The sequence below is a fragment of the Osmerus eperlanus genome, unplaced genomic scaffold (genome assembly GCF_963692335.1).
Source record: "Osmerus eperlanus unplaced genomic scaffold, fOsmEpe2.1 SCAFFOLD_336, whole genome shotgun sequence".
Lineage (NCBI taxonomy): Eukaryota > Metazoa > Chordata > Actinopteri > Osmeriformes > Osmeridae > Osmerus > Osmerus eperlanus.
In genome coordinates, this window is record NW_026911425.1 from 859 (window position 1) to 20,490 (window position 19,632).

At 50.1% G+C, this 19,632-nt stretch overlaps 1 protein-coding gene across 2 annotated transcripts; it reads left to right on the forward strand.

Moving 5' to 3' along the window:
* Positions 1–1,494: 1,494 nt before the first annotated feature.
* znf219 (zinc finger protein 219) lies at positions 1,495–19,064 on the forward strand. 2 transcript variants are annotated; one of them, XM_062455481.1, is made up of 6 exons: positions 1,495–2,020; positions 2,109–2,140; positions 11,453–11,537; positions 12,412–14,797; positions 15,261–15,407; positions 16,080–19,064. In XM_062455481.1, exons 1-6 carry the CDS (start codon positions 1,979–1,981, stop codon positions 17,420–17,422), a joined length of 4,035 nt encoding a protein of 1,344 aa, XP_062311465.1. In that variant the 5' UTR covers positions 1,495–1,978; the 3' UTR covers positions 17,423–19,064. The 2 variants fall into 2 exon arrangements, with proteins under 2 accessions (XP_062311465.1, XP_062311466.1); XM_062455482.1 differs by lacking the exon at positions 2,109–2,140.
* Positions 19,065–19,632: the final 568 nt, after the last annotated feature.

Sequence of the window (19,632 nt, forward strand, 5' to 3'; positions counted from 1 at the left end):
CTCCAACATCTATCAGATTTCATTCTCTCCATCCCAAAGCTGAAACAGCCCCCCCCTCTCCCTCTCTCACCCCCTCCCTTCTTATCTCACTTCATCTCCCATGTCTTTCTCTCTCTCTCTTGTCCCCCCCCACCCCTTTTTCCTCATCTTTCATTTTATCTCCTCCATTCTCTCCCACTCTCTGTGCCACCTCCCCCCACCCCCTCCTCTCTTCACCCCCCCCCCCTCTCCAAACCCCTCTCACCCCTCCCTCCTCTGCCTGTTTTTTGTTTGTCTCTGTCTCACTCACTCTCTGCATATTAATTGGTGCATTTCTGCTGCGGCGCAGAAACAATCAAAGCGTCAGAGGCGGGTGATGATGCCATTGTGGCAGACACAAACACGTACACATATGCCACGGAACGTACACACACACACACACACAACCACAAACCCACAGACACACACACACGCACAGCGGCTTATAGCCTTCATGTACACAGACAGACAAATGTATGCACACATGGGTGCCCCCCCCTCCTCCTCCCCCACACACACACTCACACTCACAGTGAATACATCAATACATTCAGCATGCACACACAGATGCAGGCGTGGACTGCGCATAGACCTCTGTGGCACAATAGGTGGTTTAATGACTGATCCAGTTGATATCATCTTCACCACCCCTGCAAGGGCCCTTTTAATTCCATATTAATGTAAATCACATTTAAATTCACCACGGGCCCTTGAAGTAGAGTAGTATGGTGACTAATGGAAAGCTTTCATATGATAACCTTATGTGACACAAGATAGGCTTGTCGGTAGTGGTAATGAGTCTATATATTATTATATGACATTATTGTATTATGGTTAATGACAGTGTCATACTTCATGTGTAGTAGGCTACAGAAAATATAGCTTTTTTTCCCTCTTGTGTGTATGTGCGCGTGTGTGTTGGAACCACCTTCCAGCATGCAGGATAAAAATAACCTGACGCGGACCAGCAATCAGCACTTAACGGTTTTCTATATTGCATCATATTAAACGAACGGGCAAAAGTTGTATTTTAGTTATTCACCTTGTGCGGGCAGCCCCCGAAAGAGAAGCGTAGGGGTGGAGGAGAGGAGCGTGGGCTGGTTAAAAGCAGTACACCTGCGCCTCTACGCACGCGGGCCCACGTGGGGATGAATCGCTTGGCCCGGTTTGTGCGCGCGGTGGGTATGCAAATGCTTTCTAAGAGGAGCCGATACAGAGAATTGTGCTTTGAACTTGAAACTTCCGATCTAAAAGCAAGTGTATACAAATATAGTAGCCTATTACTAAACGTAAACCAGGAAAAAAAAAAGTTTTCCCCCGTTGTCACATTTTTGAAGGCTTCACTAACTTGTTACACTCAAGATGGATGGCTAAGATATGGCTATAAACAGAAACAGCAGCAATGACAAGATATTCAAACGATTTGAAATCGTCCATTATCAGCTGCAGTCATCATGCTCTTCCGGGTGGCTAATCAAAGTAACATTTCGACACCTTCCCTTAAACTGGTATACTTGAGTCACTTTTTAAACAGTTCGACGGACCAAAACTTTTTTCATACGAGATCCAATATGAATAACAGAGTGACGACTGAGCGGTTTGTATTTTGGGATTCGGCTGTTCGGAGGACGCCCGTGCGAAGAGTTGTTGCCCCGCGTGTCAGTGTTCTAAAATGGTGCTCGTGAGATTATAATTACATTTGCAACCTACATCAGTCTCCCTCCCACTCTCATCGCTCTCTCTCTCTTTTCCCCCTTATTCGCTCACTCAATGCTGCACAATAAATGGATCTTTGAAAAAATGCAAGAGGAGGGAGAGAGAGAGAGACGTTCGGAAGAAAAAGGGAGGAGAAGAAGAAGAGAGTGAGCAGGGGAGGGGAAACGGCGTATGCTTGTATACAACAACGCCTGTTTTCCATTTTTTCCCCAACTCGTAATGTATTTAATTCAAGTGAAACGTAATGATGACGTGGTGTGTCATTAATCTCTTCGCCGCCTCTCCCGTAAGTACATTGAGTCTTACTTTCACAATACATATCTAGTTAATTTGAAATAATGTACCAATACGTTTGCATATGCACTTTTACATAGGACGGTATGGAACGGCGGCGCGTGGCTATCCGGTAAAAACATCTACATTTTTTAAACATTTATTAGGATTGTTGTTGGGTTCATGGACAACAAATATCTGACGACGACTTTTTCTCTATCTACAAATCCGCCTGATAGTCTAGTTGTAGTGATTGATGAAGTGTTCATTTTAAATCTGTCATTCTTTACACCTTGCAGTTTTGATGTGTTGTAGGTTATCTTTGGCCGAATGATTGGCGGGTCTCGCTACAGTGGCGTGTGTGTATGTGTGTAACAGGAGAGAGAGAGGGGGGGGGGGGGTGCATGTAGACTATGCAGCGCATGTATGTAGCCTGTGTGTGTGCACACTTCAACACTTTCGTGTGTGTCATGTATGGAACAGCCGGTGTATGTGCGCGCGCGGCCGACGGATGTGCATGCTAGGACTGTAGGATGACACGGAGAAAAGTGCACGCACCAATTTTAACGTATAGTTTATGTTGTTGAGGACTGTTAAGGCCTTAAAAATACTTGCAAAGCCTCATAACAAACGTTGGTATTGGTTTGTAGTCTACGCTGTATCGTGATTGTGAAAGTGCAAAAGAAGTCCTTTGAAGTTAACGTATAGGCCTATTGCATTTGTACCTTGCATAACTTTATTCAAGTTTTGTGATGTAGCTAACTATAGGCCCGTGGCTGATAATCATTATCACTAGTTACAATCATCGTGTAAACTAAGTGCTGATACTGGCATGTAGACAAGCCAAATAATGTATTTCAGTTATATATAGTTATATTTATATATGAAAAGTTGTAATATTTGCATAAAAAGCTACGTTTGTTCTGCTGGAGACCTCTGATTTGGTATTACAGATGTATTACACTCGCCTACTATGAGGTTTCCAAATCAGCCATGCCAGGTAGATGCGATTAGCTCGACTAATTCTTTTGTTGGAGACGCATTTGGCTCGGTACAGCATTGTTTTCGAGATTAGCCTACCACTTTCACTAGACGTGCGCGCAAAAGGCAATCCAACTGAAACGTGGTCCTTAAACGTAATTTTTTTTAAACACACATTTGTTACTACGATTATCAGCGCTACTACTTCACCCGGTATAGTTGTCCTAACATCACCTCCAACGATATGCCTAACACCGAGCTATTTTCAGGCAACAGTGATTTCGCAACAAAGTACTAAGTGTGCATTCAGCATATCATCTGTTACTGTAAACGTTAACTTGTTTCACACGGTTTGGCGTATAAGTTGTAGTTTTCTTTCTGCGTGTCTACGTGTGCAGGACAATGCGATACGGTCTGTTATATATGTCGCTTTTTAGATGATGGAGGAGAGATTGGCAGCGGATTCAAGATGAAATCCATGATGGCACTTTCCTCGTCCTTCCTCCTCGCACTCTCGTCTTTCCCCTCCCTTAATCTTTTGTATAGAAAATTTAGGAACAAAATGGAGAAGCGGAGACCGATAGATACATGACACACAGACCACCGTGTCTCCTCTGGATTTCTGGATCTCTAACCTTTCCTATCTGTATTCTCATAGTTTTTAAGCGTATTTAACAAGCTTAATGTTCAACGGAAGCAGCGACGAAGAGTGCTAATCTCATTTTTTGATGGTGATGCGCGCCCTAGCATTGTTTGTTGGTCGTTATTTATTTCATTAATGTGGCTTTTTAATTGAGATGGCCGCGAGAGAGAAAGGGGGAAAGAGCGACTGCAAATGGTTGCACGTTATTGACGCACATCATACGAGTAGGGAGGAAATTCCTCACTAGATAAGGCGCAGACGTGTCATCCGAGTGACCATGGAACAGACACTCCCGTGGCGTTCTAGAACCCATTAAAAAATGTTTCGACATTCTAATAAACGACAAATAGCCTTTTTTCCCACGGACCACCCGGTGCAGTTTCAACAGCCCACGTTTAACTTTAAATATGCCCCGAAGCAGTTGCGATGATGGGTCATTTGTAACGTTACAGCAGCCGAACCTGTGAAAATGGGTGCTATAGTTGACATCATAAGAACCAAGTTTGACATTTTTATCCGAGGCTAACATACCAAAGTATGCCTCACAGCGATTCCCCTTACACTTACAAAGTGCATTAACTCCTCTAAATCTTATAGTTGATTAACTTGATATATGTCAGTTAGTTTAAATGAACAGGCAAAGTTATTTAATAAATAAACACATTTAGGTTTGTTTGAGGTGTAGTTTGAACTAGGGGACTGTGGCTTTCCCGAAAACATATATCACTATTGCCTGTCATCTCTGGTCTAAGGTCGTATACTAAACATTGTGCATATGTTTGTGCACCGTGTCTATGCGTGTAAGTGCATTACGTGTGTGTTTGTGTGCATGTGTGTGTGTGTGTATACGTGCATGCTTAGACAGCACTTCAAGGTTACACATCCAGGTGGCTCTTGACGGAGTGATGGAGAGACGTAGAGGAGAAGCGAAGGAGAGAGAGAGAGAGAAAGAGAGTAAAAAGCATACTTCTAATCAAGGCACTGATTGATTTAATTGGGTCATTAGTGCTCGCTAGGAGAGACACCTGCCTGGCTCTCTTGGAGCTGGAGAGAGGGACTGCCTAAATCTGCCTGCCTGAGGTGTCTCTCTCCTTCGTGGGCCAACGTGAGTGTAAGTGTGGGCCAGGTTGTGTTTCCCGCTGTAGGTGTGAGGAGTCGGGAGAGGAATATGTAGAACGGACGTCCAGAACGTTCATGTCCGACCAACACGTTTTTCGTTTTTATTTATTTTTTATCACGGCTCTGGCTTTCTGTATAAAAGCTCCTAAATGGCTCTCTGTTGTTTCATAGATCTGAATTTTACACTGCAGCCTTGCACCTGTTGTAGTTATTTGTGAAACGCACACATATGGATTCCTTCAGGTGAGAGAACAGAATCTTCTTTGCAGTTCCCAATTATCACTTCTGCCGCTGCAACTCTTACGCCTTGGTGAAGTGTAAAACCCAGTCCATCTAAAACCCTCTTCTGGTTTGTAAGGTTCCATATCAGAACCTTCTTCAGGTGTCCAAGGTTCCAAATAGAACCCTCTTCAAGTCTATAAGATTCCATATAGGACCTTCTTCATGTTTGGACTTCATATAGAACCCTATTCAGGTCTATAAGGTTCCATACAGAACCATCTTCCGGGCTGTTCTTTCATATAGAACCCTCTTAATTTCCATAAGGTTACGTACAGAACCCTTTTCAGGGCAGAAAGGTTCCATTTAGAACCTGTTCTCGGTAAGCAAGAACCATGTAGGTGTATCAGACAGCACCTCGCAGAACTTAACAAATGGTTCTGTCCTCAAAATCACGTGGTTCTTCCACTGTTCCAACTGGTTCTATAAAGCGATTCTTTATTGTCTTTACATTGAGTCATTTTAGCACACGCCCTTATCCAGAGCGACTTACAGTAACTACAGCGACATTCCCCCCGAGGCAAGTAGGGTGAAGTGCCTTGCCCAAGGACACAACGGCATTTTCTCAGCCCGGAATCGAACCGGCAACCTTCTGATTAATAGCCCGATTCCCTAACCGCGCAGCCCTTAGATTTGAGGTAGACGCGTGACACAGACATTGGCCAGTGAGGCCTCTCCTTCTTCTGTCCCCTCAGGTCACAAGGTGAGACGCTGTGGTTGAAGGTCAGTCAGGTGTAAAAGCCTTTCATCATGACTGTATCTTGACAAGCATTTCTTTATTTAACAGAGATTTTTTACCCTAGGACATGAATAGCTGTAGGTAACCTAGTTCTTATGACCTGGGCTTTATTCTAAGTTCTGTGTGTGTGTGTGTGTGTTCTGTTTAAAAATGTCATCACATCTTGACATCCCATGTCCTTATTACTAACATTAGTTTAACGACTTAATGAGAGGAGGCAGTCTTAAAATTAGGCCAGACTGGTAGCAGTGGAGAGGAGGATGATTGACAGTCAGAACAACCACTAGTATTATGACTGACCAATAGCCATGGACAAGTATTCCTGTTTTTTAACCAATGGGGTCAAAGGTATCAAAGCTCTTCGACCCCCAAACCAGAACTACCTAACCTGTGTACTGTTGCACTTCAGAGAGGGATGGATACTGTACGTGTGTGATTGTTATACTGTACGTCTGGAGAGAGAGACTCACATCTCTGGAATGCATCTGTGAAGGATTATGTTTCCAACGTGCACATAAACAGTAAACATCTGGCAGAATCACGCTCACTCCAGCCACACTATGGAGTTACAGTCTTGGATTCAGAGCAGGGTGCTCCAGCACAAAGAAAATACTGTACTATACTCCTGAATAATCCAGATATAGCATACATTGTAGATACTCTATACCAGGGGTGTCAAACTCATTTTCACAGAGGGCCACATCAGCATCATGGTTTCCCTCAAAGGGCCAGTTGTAACTACGATGTAACAATGTTTACGATGTAAAAACATTGTTTTTAGCTGTAGCTTTTGTGAACATATTCTGCTTCGATTGCAGTCCGCCTTTTAATTCTTGGACAATCTGCTGTTTTTCTTGAAGGCTAAATTTGGCATATTTATCTCCGTGTTTGGTGTCAAAATGCAGACGGAGATTGTACTCTTTAACGACCAACATCCCCTCATAACAAAATACATACAGTTTTTTCTCCTTGAAGCACAAACATGTTTTCGCTTTCCCATCTTTCTTGAAACTGCCTTCCATCCAGGGCCGGATGCAGCCTGCTTTGACTGGAGATGCAGTGAACATTTCTGGGGGCGTATCATGATTAATGAAAGAGATCGTATAATTTCTTAAATTGATAACATTTTTGAGACTGCTTATCGATCCAATTGTTAATCAGGCACGGAGACAGACGTTGTAAACATTCGGGTATTAGCCCAAACCTAGGACGTATTCTGGGTTTGATGTGATGCTAGATAGGGACTTCCACAAAAATGTTTTGCCCTTCATTTGAGCGCAAGATAGATTTTTGAGCTTTATGTAAAATAAACATTGCCGTTTTCCAATTGGTAAAACCTTGTCTGGTGAAGGTGATGTCTTTAGCATTTCTGGCTCCAAATTGTCGACAGGGGAAGCAGAAACGTGCATCTAGCTGTGGCTGAGCACTCAAACCAAGTTCGAGTGCGATACCAACTTGGGTTGACGGTCCCCAGGCCTCATGCCTTGAGTTTGACACACCTACATTTAGCAGACGCTCTTATCCAGAGCGACTTACAGTAAGTACAGGGACATTCCCCCGAGGCAAGTAGGGTGAAGTGCCTTGCCCAAGGACACAACGTCATTTGACACGGCCAGATTTAAACCAGCGACCTTCTGATTACTAGCCCGATTCTCTAACCGCTCAGCCACCTGACTCACATGTGCTCTATACTGTGCAATATACAGAACTACATGTCATTTCCTTCCCTCAACACCTTCTCTGTGCTCAGGAGAGTGATAGGAGGGGAGGAGAGAACAGAGGAGATAAAAGCACATGATTGGGATGGTGAGAGGAGAGGATGAGAGGTGAGACTGCGGGAGGGAGGGAGGGAGGGAGGGAGAGGGGAGGGGAGGGGAGGCGAGAGGAGGGAACGGGAGGGGAGGTCGGACAAGGTAAGGTTAGATGAGGTTACAGCCCGCTATAGACCCGTGGAGGGGGAAACATCCCCCTTTCACTACCACTAAGGAAGACGGGGAGAGCGAGTGAGGGAGGGAGTAAAAGAGCGTGCCAGATATAGTGGGAGTGAGGGAGGGAGTGAAGGAGGGGGGTTCAGGGAAAGGTGAAGTGAAGGAAATGAATCCCTTCTGTGGGGAAGTTTGCCGCGTGACCATGCGATAAAAACCACAGGCCCTGAATTATGCTTTAACCGCACAGTGAGAACACACACACGCACACTCAGAAAGGCCCGTATGTACACACACACACACACACACGGTCCGCACGCACACACACGTACAATATAGACACACACACACGCATACTGTCCATACACATGCAGATACACACACATGCAGTACATACACACACACAGCGAACACACAGACACACATACACACCTGTATCCTTCCCTCTCGCACAATTTTTAGCCCACTTTCTCGCACTCGCTCTCACACGTTTGTGCCGTAGCAGACCCTTAAGAACACACCGACAGATGTCTCAGCCCACCTAAAGTATACAGATCATCACACAAATACACACAAACACCTTCGCGCCTCAACGTTTACATTTTACATTACATTACATTTTGTCATTTAGCAGACGCTCTTATCCAGAGCAACTTACAGTAAGTACAGGGACATTCCCCCCGAGGCAAGTAGGGTGAAGTGCCTTGCCTAAGGAAACAACGTCATTTTGCACGGCCAGGAATCGCAACCATCAGATAACTAGCCCGATTCCCTAACCGCTCAGCCACCTGACGTTTAACTCCGACCGCTTTCACGAGCAGGCATTAGACGCACTAAACTCCGCTAGGTGCACCAACCTCAAACCCATCCCTTGGGGTCGTAAGGTCCTACAATCGGCAATTAAGAAAAACACGCGCGCTCCCTCCGCGTGCCCCAGGCCTACGGAAAAGGACCTCGACAGAAGCTGGTTCACGTGTAAAGAGACTCTACCCAGTCATCGTCGCCGGTGGTCGCACCGGTCTTCAGCTTTCCCCCCCCCCCCCCCCCCCCCCCCCCCGACGGTTGTCAAGTCACATGACCTAGCAACCCTCTGAGAGAGTGAATGGCCAGGGTGACGGGTAGGAACCTGCCATGAGCTAGGGCTCCTGGATTGGTCACAGGGATAAGCCATCATAGCTACAACGTGCCTAGAATGTGCAGTAAACAGGGGTTCAGATCCCGCTCGGTCCGACACACGACGCGTTTGATCTCTGATTGGACGGGAACGCCTCCGTCTTCCTTCCGTACCCCAAATCGACGCCGCATCTGAACACGCGCCTCACAGATCACTGTGCTAACGCTATTCTGCGTTACGGTTAGCTTCCTTCGTCTGTTCGCGTTACAGCGCTGCGTTTGAGTGTGTTTTCAGTGACTGGAGCGTCACTTTCTGTCACCTTTAAGAAGACCTGAGGTGACTTGCGGGAATGGCCAATACCTAGGCAACAGCTAGACTCAGGTTGATAACGTTTAAACATGTCCTTATGGTATGTACGGTATAGGACACCACAGGTTACTCATCAGAGCTGACATTTCCTGTGTGTGTGTGGGGGGGGGGGGGGGGGCGAGGGGGGGGGGGGGGCAGAGGGAGGGCTTAGCCTGTGTGTGATGTCTACCTCACAGTTGCATGTAGTGCGAATCCCAAAATGGAAGTGTTGATTCATAGCTAGCTAATCATTACATGCGTGTAGGAGTGGGGTTGTGATTATGTACTGCGTGGCTCCCAACATATTGTTTTTGTGCAAAGAAACTTTGTACTATTTCCCTGTGTTGGTTTATCGCCCTGTCTTCCTCTTCTATCCCTTGATATCCCCTCCCCCTCTCTGTCTAGCACCTTATCTCCCTCTCCATCTATCCAAATTTGGAAAAGCTTTATTGGCATGACAGGGCCGGTCGCTCGCGACGACCGCTGTCACACGGGAACAATGCGGTGTGATGGTGATATTCATATGATAATGCCATCAGACACACACCACAGCCAGAACATCCAGCTACAACAAAACCTCAGAGGCAATCACAGTGTGTGTGTGTGCGTGTGTGTGTGTCGTATGTGCCTTTCGCATTCGAAAAATTGCGAATCGCATTCAAATCGTTTTAATTTCATATAGGTATTGTCGCTCCTCTTCGCCCCACAGTGCAGCTTACCCGTGTTCACCTCTTTCTGTCTTTCTTTCTCCCCCCCTCCTCCTCTCTCTTCCACTCTCTTTCACCCTGTCTGTCTCTTTCCCTTCTTTCTCTCTCCTCTGCTCTCGCCATGTTGGCAGGGGCCTATCCACCAGCTGATATCAGCATTCCCTGGCATCCTGCCAACTGGCAACACTGCAGGAGAGAGGGAGAGAGAGAATGAAAGAAAATTAGTGAATAATAGAGGGAGGGAGGGAAGGAAAGAATGAGAGAGATGGGGGGATGGGTGGAGTATGAACCAGTGAGGGAGAGAAAGAAAGAAAGAGGGGAGAGGAGAAAAACAGGGAGGGGAGAAGAAACCATGATGGTGGGTGAAGAAAGGAAAGAAAGAGAGGGAGAGAGAAAAGGAGAGAGAGAGAGAGAGAAGAAAGAGAGAGAGTGTGTGTGATTGATATGGTGTGATATGCTTGTGAGTCATAGCTGAACTAAAATGTCAACTGGCTACATGTGAATCTCTTTGTGATACAGCCTCGTTGACAGACACACACACACACACACAACATACGAACAGACTGTTTGCACATACACAAATATGCATACACACCTGCATGCACAGATGGAGCCATTGTCTCTCCAGAGTGATTGATGACCTTTTGTTTTGGTAAGGGTGCCTTCTTCTCTAGTCTCTGGCAGTGCGCAGACAACCTCCTCTGAAACCCGTCTCCTACTGTCCTAACCAACGCCGCTGTACGAAGGCTGTTAGTGTGTCGAGGTGGACTGAATGTTCCCTGTCCTTGGATGTTTTGTTGTGGGTGCGACATGTTTGCATGCGGCTGCGAATCGGTCCCGACGTGTGTGTGTGTGTGTGTGTGTGTGGTGCACTTGATTAAGCTAAAAGCTTGCTACTGTATGTATGCACAGGAAGGGTGTGTGGGGAAGCCAAAACATCTCTCGCCCATCCTGTTTGGGACAGGCTGTGTCCTGTGTTGCCCTTAGCTCTCTGTTTCCGCACACACACACACACACACACACACACACAGACCTATGGCCCATATGCTTAAGGAAACATTACAGACATGCAGAGTCACAAACAGGGTGCGCACCTGTTTACACGGTGAAACACAGATTGAAAAGCAAGTGTAGATTACCGTCCATCAGGATCCTAACACACACACACACACAGGCATTCCATACGATATGCTTTTGAAGCTGTATTACGTGCAGCTAAATAGGATATCAGGGGACTGTATTCAGATGAAGGCTAAAGGTCTTTCAATTGAGAGTTTCTCTCGTGGTGCATGTAGGGCCAGGATTTCCGAACGCAGAGCCCCCCCCCCATCCCACTCCACCCCTCGCAAAACGATAATACCACAATTAAGAGACACGTACCAAAAAAAAAAAAGTGTGATTAAAAAATACATCTCTCCACGATTTCGCCAAAGAGGAGATAATCTGTTTATGTAAACAAGGAAATGAAGTCAAGCAAAAAAATGTGTCAAGTATTAGTCAAACACGTGTGATATCTGGGCATGTGGAGGATCATGTGCTAACCAGGTCCGGGTGCTAAAGGTGTGTGCTCTGTGTGTTTTGATGTTCCAGAGCATTGAAGGAGGCTGCCATCAGAGAAGTGTGTCTCCCCTCAGCCAGGACACCCAAGCATGGCTCACCAGCACACACACTACTGGTGAGTCCCTCCTGCACGCGCACACACACACACTACTGGTGAGTCCCTCCTGCACGCTCACCAGCACACACACTACTGGTGAGTCCCTCCTGCACGCTCACCAGCACACACACTACTGGTGAGTCCCTCCTGCACGCTCACCAGCACACACACTACTGGTGAGTCCCTCCTGCACGCGCACACACACACACTACTGGTGAGTCCCTCTGCACGCTCACCAGCACACACACTACTGGTGAGTCCCCTCCTGCACGCTCACCAGCACACACACTACTGGTGAGTCCCTCCTGCACGCTCACCAGCACACACACTACTGGTGAGTCCCTCCTGCACGCTCACCAGCACACACACTACTGGTGAGTCCCTCCTGCACGCGCACACACACACACTACTGGTGAGTCCCTCCTGCACGCTCACCAGCACACACACTACTGGTGAGTCCCCTCCTGCACGCTCACCAGCACACACACTACTGGTGAGTCCCTCCTGCACACACACCAGCGCACACACTACTGGTGAGTCCCTCCTGCACGCGCACACACACACACTACTGATGAGTCCCTCCTGCACGCGCACACTCACACTACTGGTGAGTCCCTCCTGCATGCGCACACACACACACAGCCATACACACAGCACAGACACACACGCATGCACAAACACACACACACTGACGCAAAACACACACATACATGACCGGACTTCCACAGTGATGGTTCCACCCCTCTTAAAATATGTTCTTTACTTGGCTCCTTGTCTCTCTCTCTCTCCCCCCCCCCCCCCCTCTCTCTCTCTCTCTCTCTCTCTTCTCTCTCTCTCTCTCTCTCTCTCTCTCTCTCTCTCTCTCTCTCTCTCTCTCTCTGTGCTCTTACAGAGAGTAATGGATTCTCCTCCAGAGTGTCTGTTGGCCCTCACCTGTGAGCCCCCCCAGTCTCCGCCCACCCTGCCCTCTCTGGACCACAGCCCCCAGGCTTCTCCCTCTCCCCACACCCAGATCTCCCCCCCGCACAGCCCCCTGGCCCTGCTCTCCAGCCCCCTGGCCCCCAGCCCCCTGGCCTCCGGCCACAGCCCCGACGCGGCCCCCTACTTCCACCTGTCCCCCTTCCCCCTCCGAGGCGAGGATGAGGACGACGAGGAAGAGCTGGACGGGGCCCCTCCGTCGCCCACCCCCGCCGTGGCCCTCTTCCCAGGAGGGGGACCTGCGGAGGTGTGCAGCCCCACGTCCGAGAGCTCTCCCCCGGCCACGCCGTCCGGCCCTCTCCCCGGCTTCGGAGCCCTGGAGCTGGCCCTCTCATCGGGCCAGAGCGCCACATGCAGCGACGAGCTGGACTTGCAGCTCTTCCAGCAGAAGGACGCCGTCGCCGGGGCGACAGCCGGGGTGGGAGGAGCCCCGGGAGGCCCCGCCCTCAGGTTCTCGTGTCACGTGTGCGGGAAGCGGTTCAGGTTCCAGAGCATTCTGTCGCTCCACGCCCGCGCTCACACACTGGACCGGGACAGGCGGGCTTCGGCTCTGTACCGGACAGGAAGTGGAGCAGCCCTGGGCCGGATCAAACCCCATCAGAACCACGTAGACTTTCCCACTCAGAACCACAGCCTCCCAAACTCACTGTCGACCGCGCTCACACAGAACCGGAGAGAGGAAGACCGCAACGAGGAGGAGGCGGACGAAGAGGACCGCGTTCTGGAAGAGGAGCTCCCGACCAATCAGAACCAGCCATTCCTGATGATGGATGAAGCCACGCCCCTGACTCCGCCCCTAACCGAGGACACGTCACTCACCTCCCCCTACTCGTCATCGGGTGGCCCCTCCCACACGGAAGAGTCCGCCCCGGCGACAGCCCTGACTCCCTCGTTTCGTTGCCACGCCTGCAAGGGAAAGTTCCGGACCGCGTCGGAACTGGCCCGCCACGTCCGAATCCTCCACAACCCCTACAAGTGCACCCTGTGCCCCTTCTCCGCCAGCCAGGAGGAAAGCCTTGCGTCCCACCTTCTTGAAAGCCACCACCACCCCTCCCTGTCCCTGCCAGACTCCCCTCTACCCCCCTACACCCCCCCTCTACCCCCCTACACCCCCCGGCCCACCATCCTAGCCACCCCCGACATCCCCGTACCCACCCCCGCCCTCACTCCGAACCCCCCGCCCGGTCCTCCGGCGGTGGCTCCGGCGGTGGCTCCGGCGGCGGCAGCCGCGGCGGCGCCCCCCCTGCCCGCGTTCCGGTGCGAGACGTGTGGCCAGCGCTTCACCCAGTCCTGGTTCCTCAAGGGTCACATGAGGAAGCACAAGGACTCCCTCGACCACAAGTGTCAGGTGTGCGGCCGAGGCTTCAAGGAGCCCTGGTTCCTCAAGAACCACATGAAGGTCCACCTCAACAAGCTGGGTCTCAAGGCAGGCCTCGGGGGCCTCGGGGGCCTGGGAAGCCTGGGGCTTGCGGCGGCGGCAGACCAGCCCAAAGGCTCAGTGTCCAACCAGGGGCTGAACGCCCTCTACTCCAGCCTCCTGCTGGCCCAGCGTGGCAATGCAGGAGGAGGGGGCGGAGGAGGGAGGGGAGGGCGGGGGAAAGCGGAGCGCGACGGAGGCCGGGGTGGCTCCAGCAAGTCGGCCATCTTGGGCTACCTGGGGTTGCCCGGCGACGGGGGCGGGGCCAGCTGCATGGAACGCCTCCAGGCGGTGGCCCAGGTGGCGGAGATGGGGAACGGGGGAATGGGGGGAGGGAGCGGAGGAGGAAGAGGAGGAGGAGGAGGAGATCCGACGGGGATGGATGGAGGAGAGCAGGCGGCCATGTGGCAGCTGGTGGCTCGTAGTCTCATGGCCGCCCAGCAAGCGCAGCAGTCCCAGCAGCAGCAACGCGCTCGGGGGCAGCAACACCGCGGCTCCCCCAGGACACCCTCCTCCCTCCTGGGGGAGCCCGACCAGGTCAGGGCCTACCTCGGAAGTCTGGAGACCAGGGAGGAGGCGGGGTCCGGGGCCGCGGCTGGAGCCGGGGCGGGGGGGGCGGGGATGGGAGGGCCCTGGGAGTGCCCGGACTGTGGGAAGCTGTTCCGGAGCCTCCAGCAGGTCGTCGTCCACGCTCGCGTCCACACCCAGAGGCCCCAGAAGGGGAATCCTTCGCCCCAGCAGCGAGGAGGCGCCGGGGAGGAGGAGGGAGGAGGTGGACGGAGAGGAGGGAGAGGGAGAGGTGGAGAGGTGAAGCACCACGGCGGAGGGTCGCAGCATCAAACAGCGGCTGCAGGGTTCCACTCTGTTATCTCCTCCTTACAAGGTACAGAGATCGATGTTCCCCACAGAAATAGAATAGAATCATCTGTATGCCAGTCATTCATTTCACATTTTTTCTGCTTCTTCTGTTTATGAGAGGAGGCTGTAATTCAGTGGTAGAGCATTTGACTGCAAGTAGCAGATTCAGAATCCCAACCTGTACTGAAAGTCGTTTCAGATAGAAGCATCTGCTACATGGATTCATTACATTATTGAATACATGAACACCCGTCTACTATATTTAAATCTTGTCAAATCAATCTCTCTCTCTTCATCTTTATCTTTCCCTCTCTCTCTCTCCGTCTCTCGTACTCTCTCTCTCCATCTCTCGTTCCTCTCTCGCTCTCCTCCCTCCATCCCTCCTCATCCCACCCTCTGTCTCTCCATCTCTCCTCCCTCCATCCCTCCTCATCCCACCCTCTGTCTCTCCATCTCTCCTCCCTCCCTCCCTCCCTCCTCGTCTCCAGGAGAGAACGGGCTGACGGGTGTGTCGTCAGGATCTTCCGGGCCGTCCAGGGAGCGCGTGCGCGGCACAGGGGTGAAAGACTGCCCCTACTGCGGTAAAGCCTTCCGCTCCTCACACCACCTCAAAGTGCACTTGAGAGTTCACACAGGTGAGCCCACACACACACACACACACACACATACTTATTACACAATCTCATAATAAAAATAGAGAAAAAATAACTACTTTCGGGTCAGACAAAGCATGTTGAGTTCCGAACTAAACAATAACACCGTATTCTTTTGAAAAATCTCAAATATTCTTAAGTATCTTTTTCATACAGTATGCTTCCATCTACCAAACTAAGTAATTATAATAATGCACAGGATAATCTGAGTTAAATATCAAGTTTAGCTTTTACTCAGATAATCTGGTTAAACTGAACTAATGTATGCGCTTTTATGAGTCACATAGCCATTAGCTGTGTTCAATTTCAGGAGGGTGACTTAACACGGTTGGAAGTCTGAAGCTAATGCCTCTTCGCAGGCCTAACCGTGCCAATCACTTAGCCCATCTGTGGAGGAATACTGCCATCTGTTCCTTGAGATGTGTAACTACAGTATTGCCTGACAATCAGAGATATGAAATACGTTCAGTATGAAATCATGGCGACCATTTACAAGTCATCATTTAACAAGAGGCTGCCTCCCATGATAACTTAAACAGAGAGTACACAATATTCTGTCCTGGTTTTTCTGGTAAACGATAATACTGTGATTCAGCTGAGAGGCGGTGATGCTGGTATGCTGACGTGACCGTCACCCTCTTCTTTCTCTACCAGGCGAGAGACCGTACAAGTGCCCCCACTGTGACTACGCCGGCACCCAGTCAGGCTCCTTGAAGTACCACCTCCAGAGACACCACCGGGAGCAGCGCAACGCCCTGGCCGCCTCCTCCGCCTCGTCCTCCTCCTCGCCCGGCCTCACCACCACCACCACCACCACCACCTCCTCCCCCGGAGCCTCCTCCTCCGGAGCTCAGAGGGCCGAGGCGACGGCCGTGGCCAAGCCACGCAGGCCGCAGGCCCTCTCGAGTCAGGGTCTGGCGTCGCGAGGCCCGGCGGAGGCCCCTTCCTCCAGGCACGGCCAGCCCTGGATCCTGGGTCTGCCCGAGCAGAGGGACCAGAAGTCCCAGGGAGCCCTGAGGGAAGCTGACCTGGAGAGCCAGTATCGGTACTTGTCCGGGGTGATGGGTGCGTTGTACCAGGGAGGCCTGGGTCTGGGGCTGGGCGTGGAAGGCGGGTGGACCAGGGACTCGCCCTCTTCCCCTCCCCTGCAGCCGGCGTCCAAGGCCCCCAAGGTGTCCAGGCGCAAGCCTCTCACCACCAGCCGGATGGTGCCGTCCAACGGGCGCAGCGGCAAGGGAGGTTCCACCTCGCGCGGAGGCTCCCTAGAGGGGGGGTTTGAGCCTCTGGATCTATCCCGCCGCCCGTCCCCTGGGCTGGGAGGACTGGAGGAGGAGGGAGGAGGAGCGGGTGGAGGAGGTGGAGCTGGGGTGACCCTGAGCCAGTGCCTGTTCTGCCCGTTCCGCACGTCGTCGGCCGAGCTGATGGCCATGCATCTCCAGGTCAACCACACCACCCGGCGCAAGAGGGGAGCCCCGTCCACACCCGCCAACGCCGTGGATGAGGACAGCCCCCGGAGACCCCCCCAGCCCCAGGCCCACCCACAGCCCGACCCCCTGGCCCTCTGGAGGTACCTGAATGAGGCCGGGGCGGGGGAGCGGGCCACTCTGGAAGAGTGGGCCTCGACCCGGACAACCTCCACCCTCAACGGGGTCCCCTCGGTGGAGCGAGACCAGGCGGGGAGCCACTACAACCACAACCACCAGCCTTTGTCTGATCTCCTCCTCCAATCCTCCGCCAAGAGGACGAGCCGAGGAAGGATGGAGAAAGAGAGAAAGACGGAACGGGAGGAGGAGATGGAGGAGGAAGAGGAGGAGATGGAGGAGGAGGAAGAGGAGGAAGAAGAGATGGAGGAGGAAGGTTTGGAGCCTGAGAGCAGCAGCGCTGGTGAATCACCCAGAGATGGGAGACAGAGAGGAGGGCTATCCCTCTCCCTGTCCCCTCCTCCCCTGGGGCCGGACCACATGCCTAGAGAGGAGGGGGGAGTGATGGGGGACTAAGACCCAACATTTCAACCACCACCCTGTAGAGAGAGGAGAAGAGGTTCAACTGGACTGTCGAAAACATAAAGGTTAAGTTGATCATGGTTGGGTTTGGTTTGGCCTCGCAGTTTCAGGTCATTGCCAAGATCCCTGTCGCTTGACCTCTAGGGCCTTGGAGAGCAGCATATCCAATAAAAGGATCAAATTATCAGTTGACCTTTAAAGAGAGGAGCCCTCCAGATCGACCATTTTGGTGTCCCGCCCAGGCTGCCATTTGGGGGTCCGGCCGGTCTCCAGTTTCTTCATCACCAGCCCACAGTTACAAACGGAATGGATCTCTCTCTCTCTCTGCAGTATTTCTCGTTGATGCCTTCTCTAGCCAGTATACCCCTGCACTCCCCTTCCTCCATCCCACCACCCAACATGAGGGCTAGAGCGACGACTCAAGATTGTCGAAGCTGCCAGGAGTAGACTTCACAACCGACTTCAGTCGGCACTTCACAGAGCAGGCATTTACGAGACGTTCAAACTTTGTAAACAGTGTACACGTGAAAACAGTTACCGCGAGGGAGATAACGTTGATAGCTTAAAGCGTAAACGCAAAGTGAATAAGCGGAGAAATGACACATTTCCTAAGATGATTCTTTGTTGACCCACGTTACTCCGGAATGCCGAGTTAACGTCAAAATAACGTGGTCATCGTGGGTTCTAAACCAGCACTGATTTGAAAGCATGGTTCCACAGTTATTGTTGTGGACCCAGCTGAGCTACCCAGTGATGTTCAAGCGAGACAGGGACCACTAGTGTAGACGGTGCACTTGACAATGACTTTTAACTATCTAAATCTTATATCACTGCCTCGTTGGTCTTTGAGATGTAGGCCTTCCTAGATTGTCTGAAGTAATGAAGGGGCTGTTTTCGTTTTCTGTTCAGTTAGAGCTTTAGCGTTTCTGTATGTTGTCAAGGGATACGTTGTCTGTAGGCTTAGTTCACCCACACCTGTGGGCTCAATAGGACATTGTGATATCTGAATATACAGTATAAAAGAGATCATGAGTATATTTGTTGAAATATTTTTGTTTTTTGGATCTAGGTTTTTGTGAATAGCTAACCGGCTAAAGTGATAGGCATACAAGGCTATTGTGTGTAGACTCTGACGCCAATAACAGTTTCTTCTCTGTTTATGGCTTGGTGTGGAAAAGCAGTTAGCAAGGAAATATGATCGCATTGGTTTGCCTACCTTTTAAAACGTCAAGGAAGGTCTAGTGAAAAGGGAGGGGAAACGGCTAAAGGTCAGTGTTTACAGCAGAAATGCCAGCACGTTAAGACGTGGGGTTCGGACTCCCCCCGCGATCGCCCTAGAACACAGAGGTTCTGTTAACAAAGCGGGAACTGTGTCAGTGCAGGAATCTAGCGCGCAACCTAACCACAATCAAGGACACATCTGCCGTCAGGATTCAGAAACTCTGCGACGGTGTCACAAACGCATTAATTTCACTCCTCGGCCAGTGAAAAAGAAACACTCAATAACTGGAGAAAGAAATCGGAAAGGAAAGGCATGTTTCCCCGAGGACCTAGCAGGACTAAACGCTGAAACAACTGTAGCCTATACTCTTGAGTATGGCATCTTTTAGATGACTAGATTTCTTTCTCTTTTTTTTTTATGAAAAAAAGAATGGTAAAAGTAATGATTAAAAACACTAACAAATCCATAGACATCCCAGTAGAGTATGTGTAGCTTTTTATAAAAGAGAAAGAGGGCGAAAAAAGAATGAAAAAAGTACTTTTATGTTTATTTTCATTTTCAAAAAGTCAAAAAGCTTACAGAAAAAAAGGTTATGAGTATTTGGTAATAATTATTATAATGGCCGTGAGATATCAGACTAGTTGGAATGTCTACTAAGAGCACTGTGCAAGGTTTTATGAGTTTCCAAAGTAGTCGTTTTCTTTTGACTTTATTGATAGACCAAACGTTTTTTAAATGAGTCACTTTCTGTTTTTCTGAATGTGAAGCTGTGGTATCAATCTTTCCATCCCTTATCAAGAAATCAATCAAGTAATCAATCAATCTTAAAATCAAATCAAAGGCATCAATCTTTTACAAAAGCACTTGGAGAAGACAAGTCTTCTCGAACATATATTTTTTATTTTGGTCAAAATATTGATAGAAATCTTTCACAAACGATCAAACAGTAGTGCAGCAATGGTAAGACTGTGGTAGGCTAAAA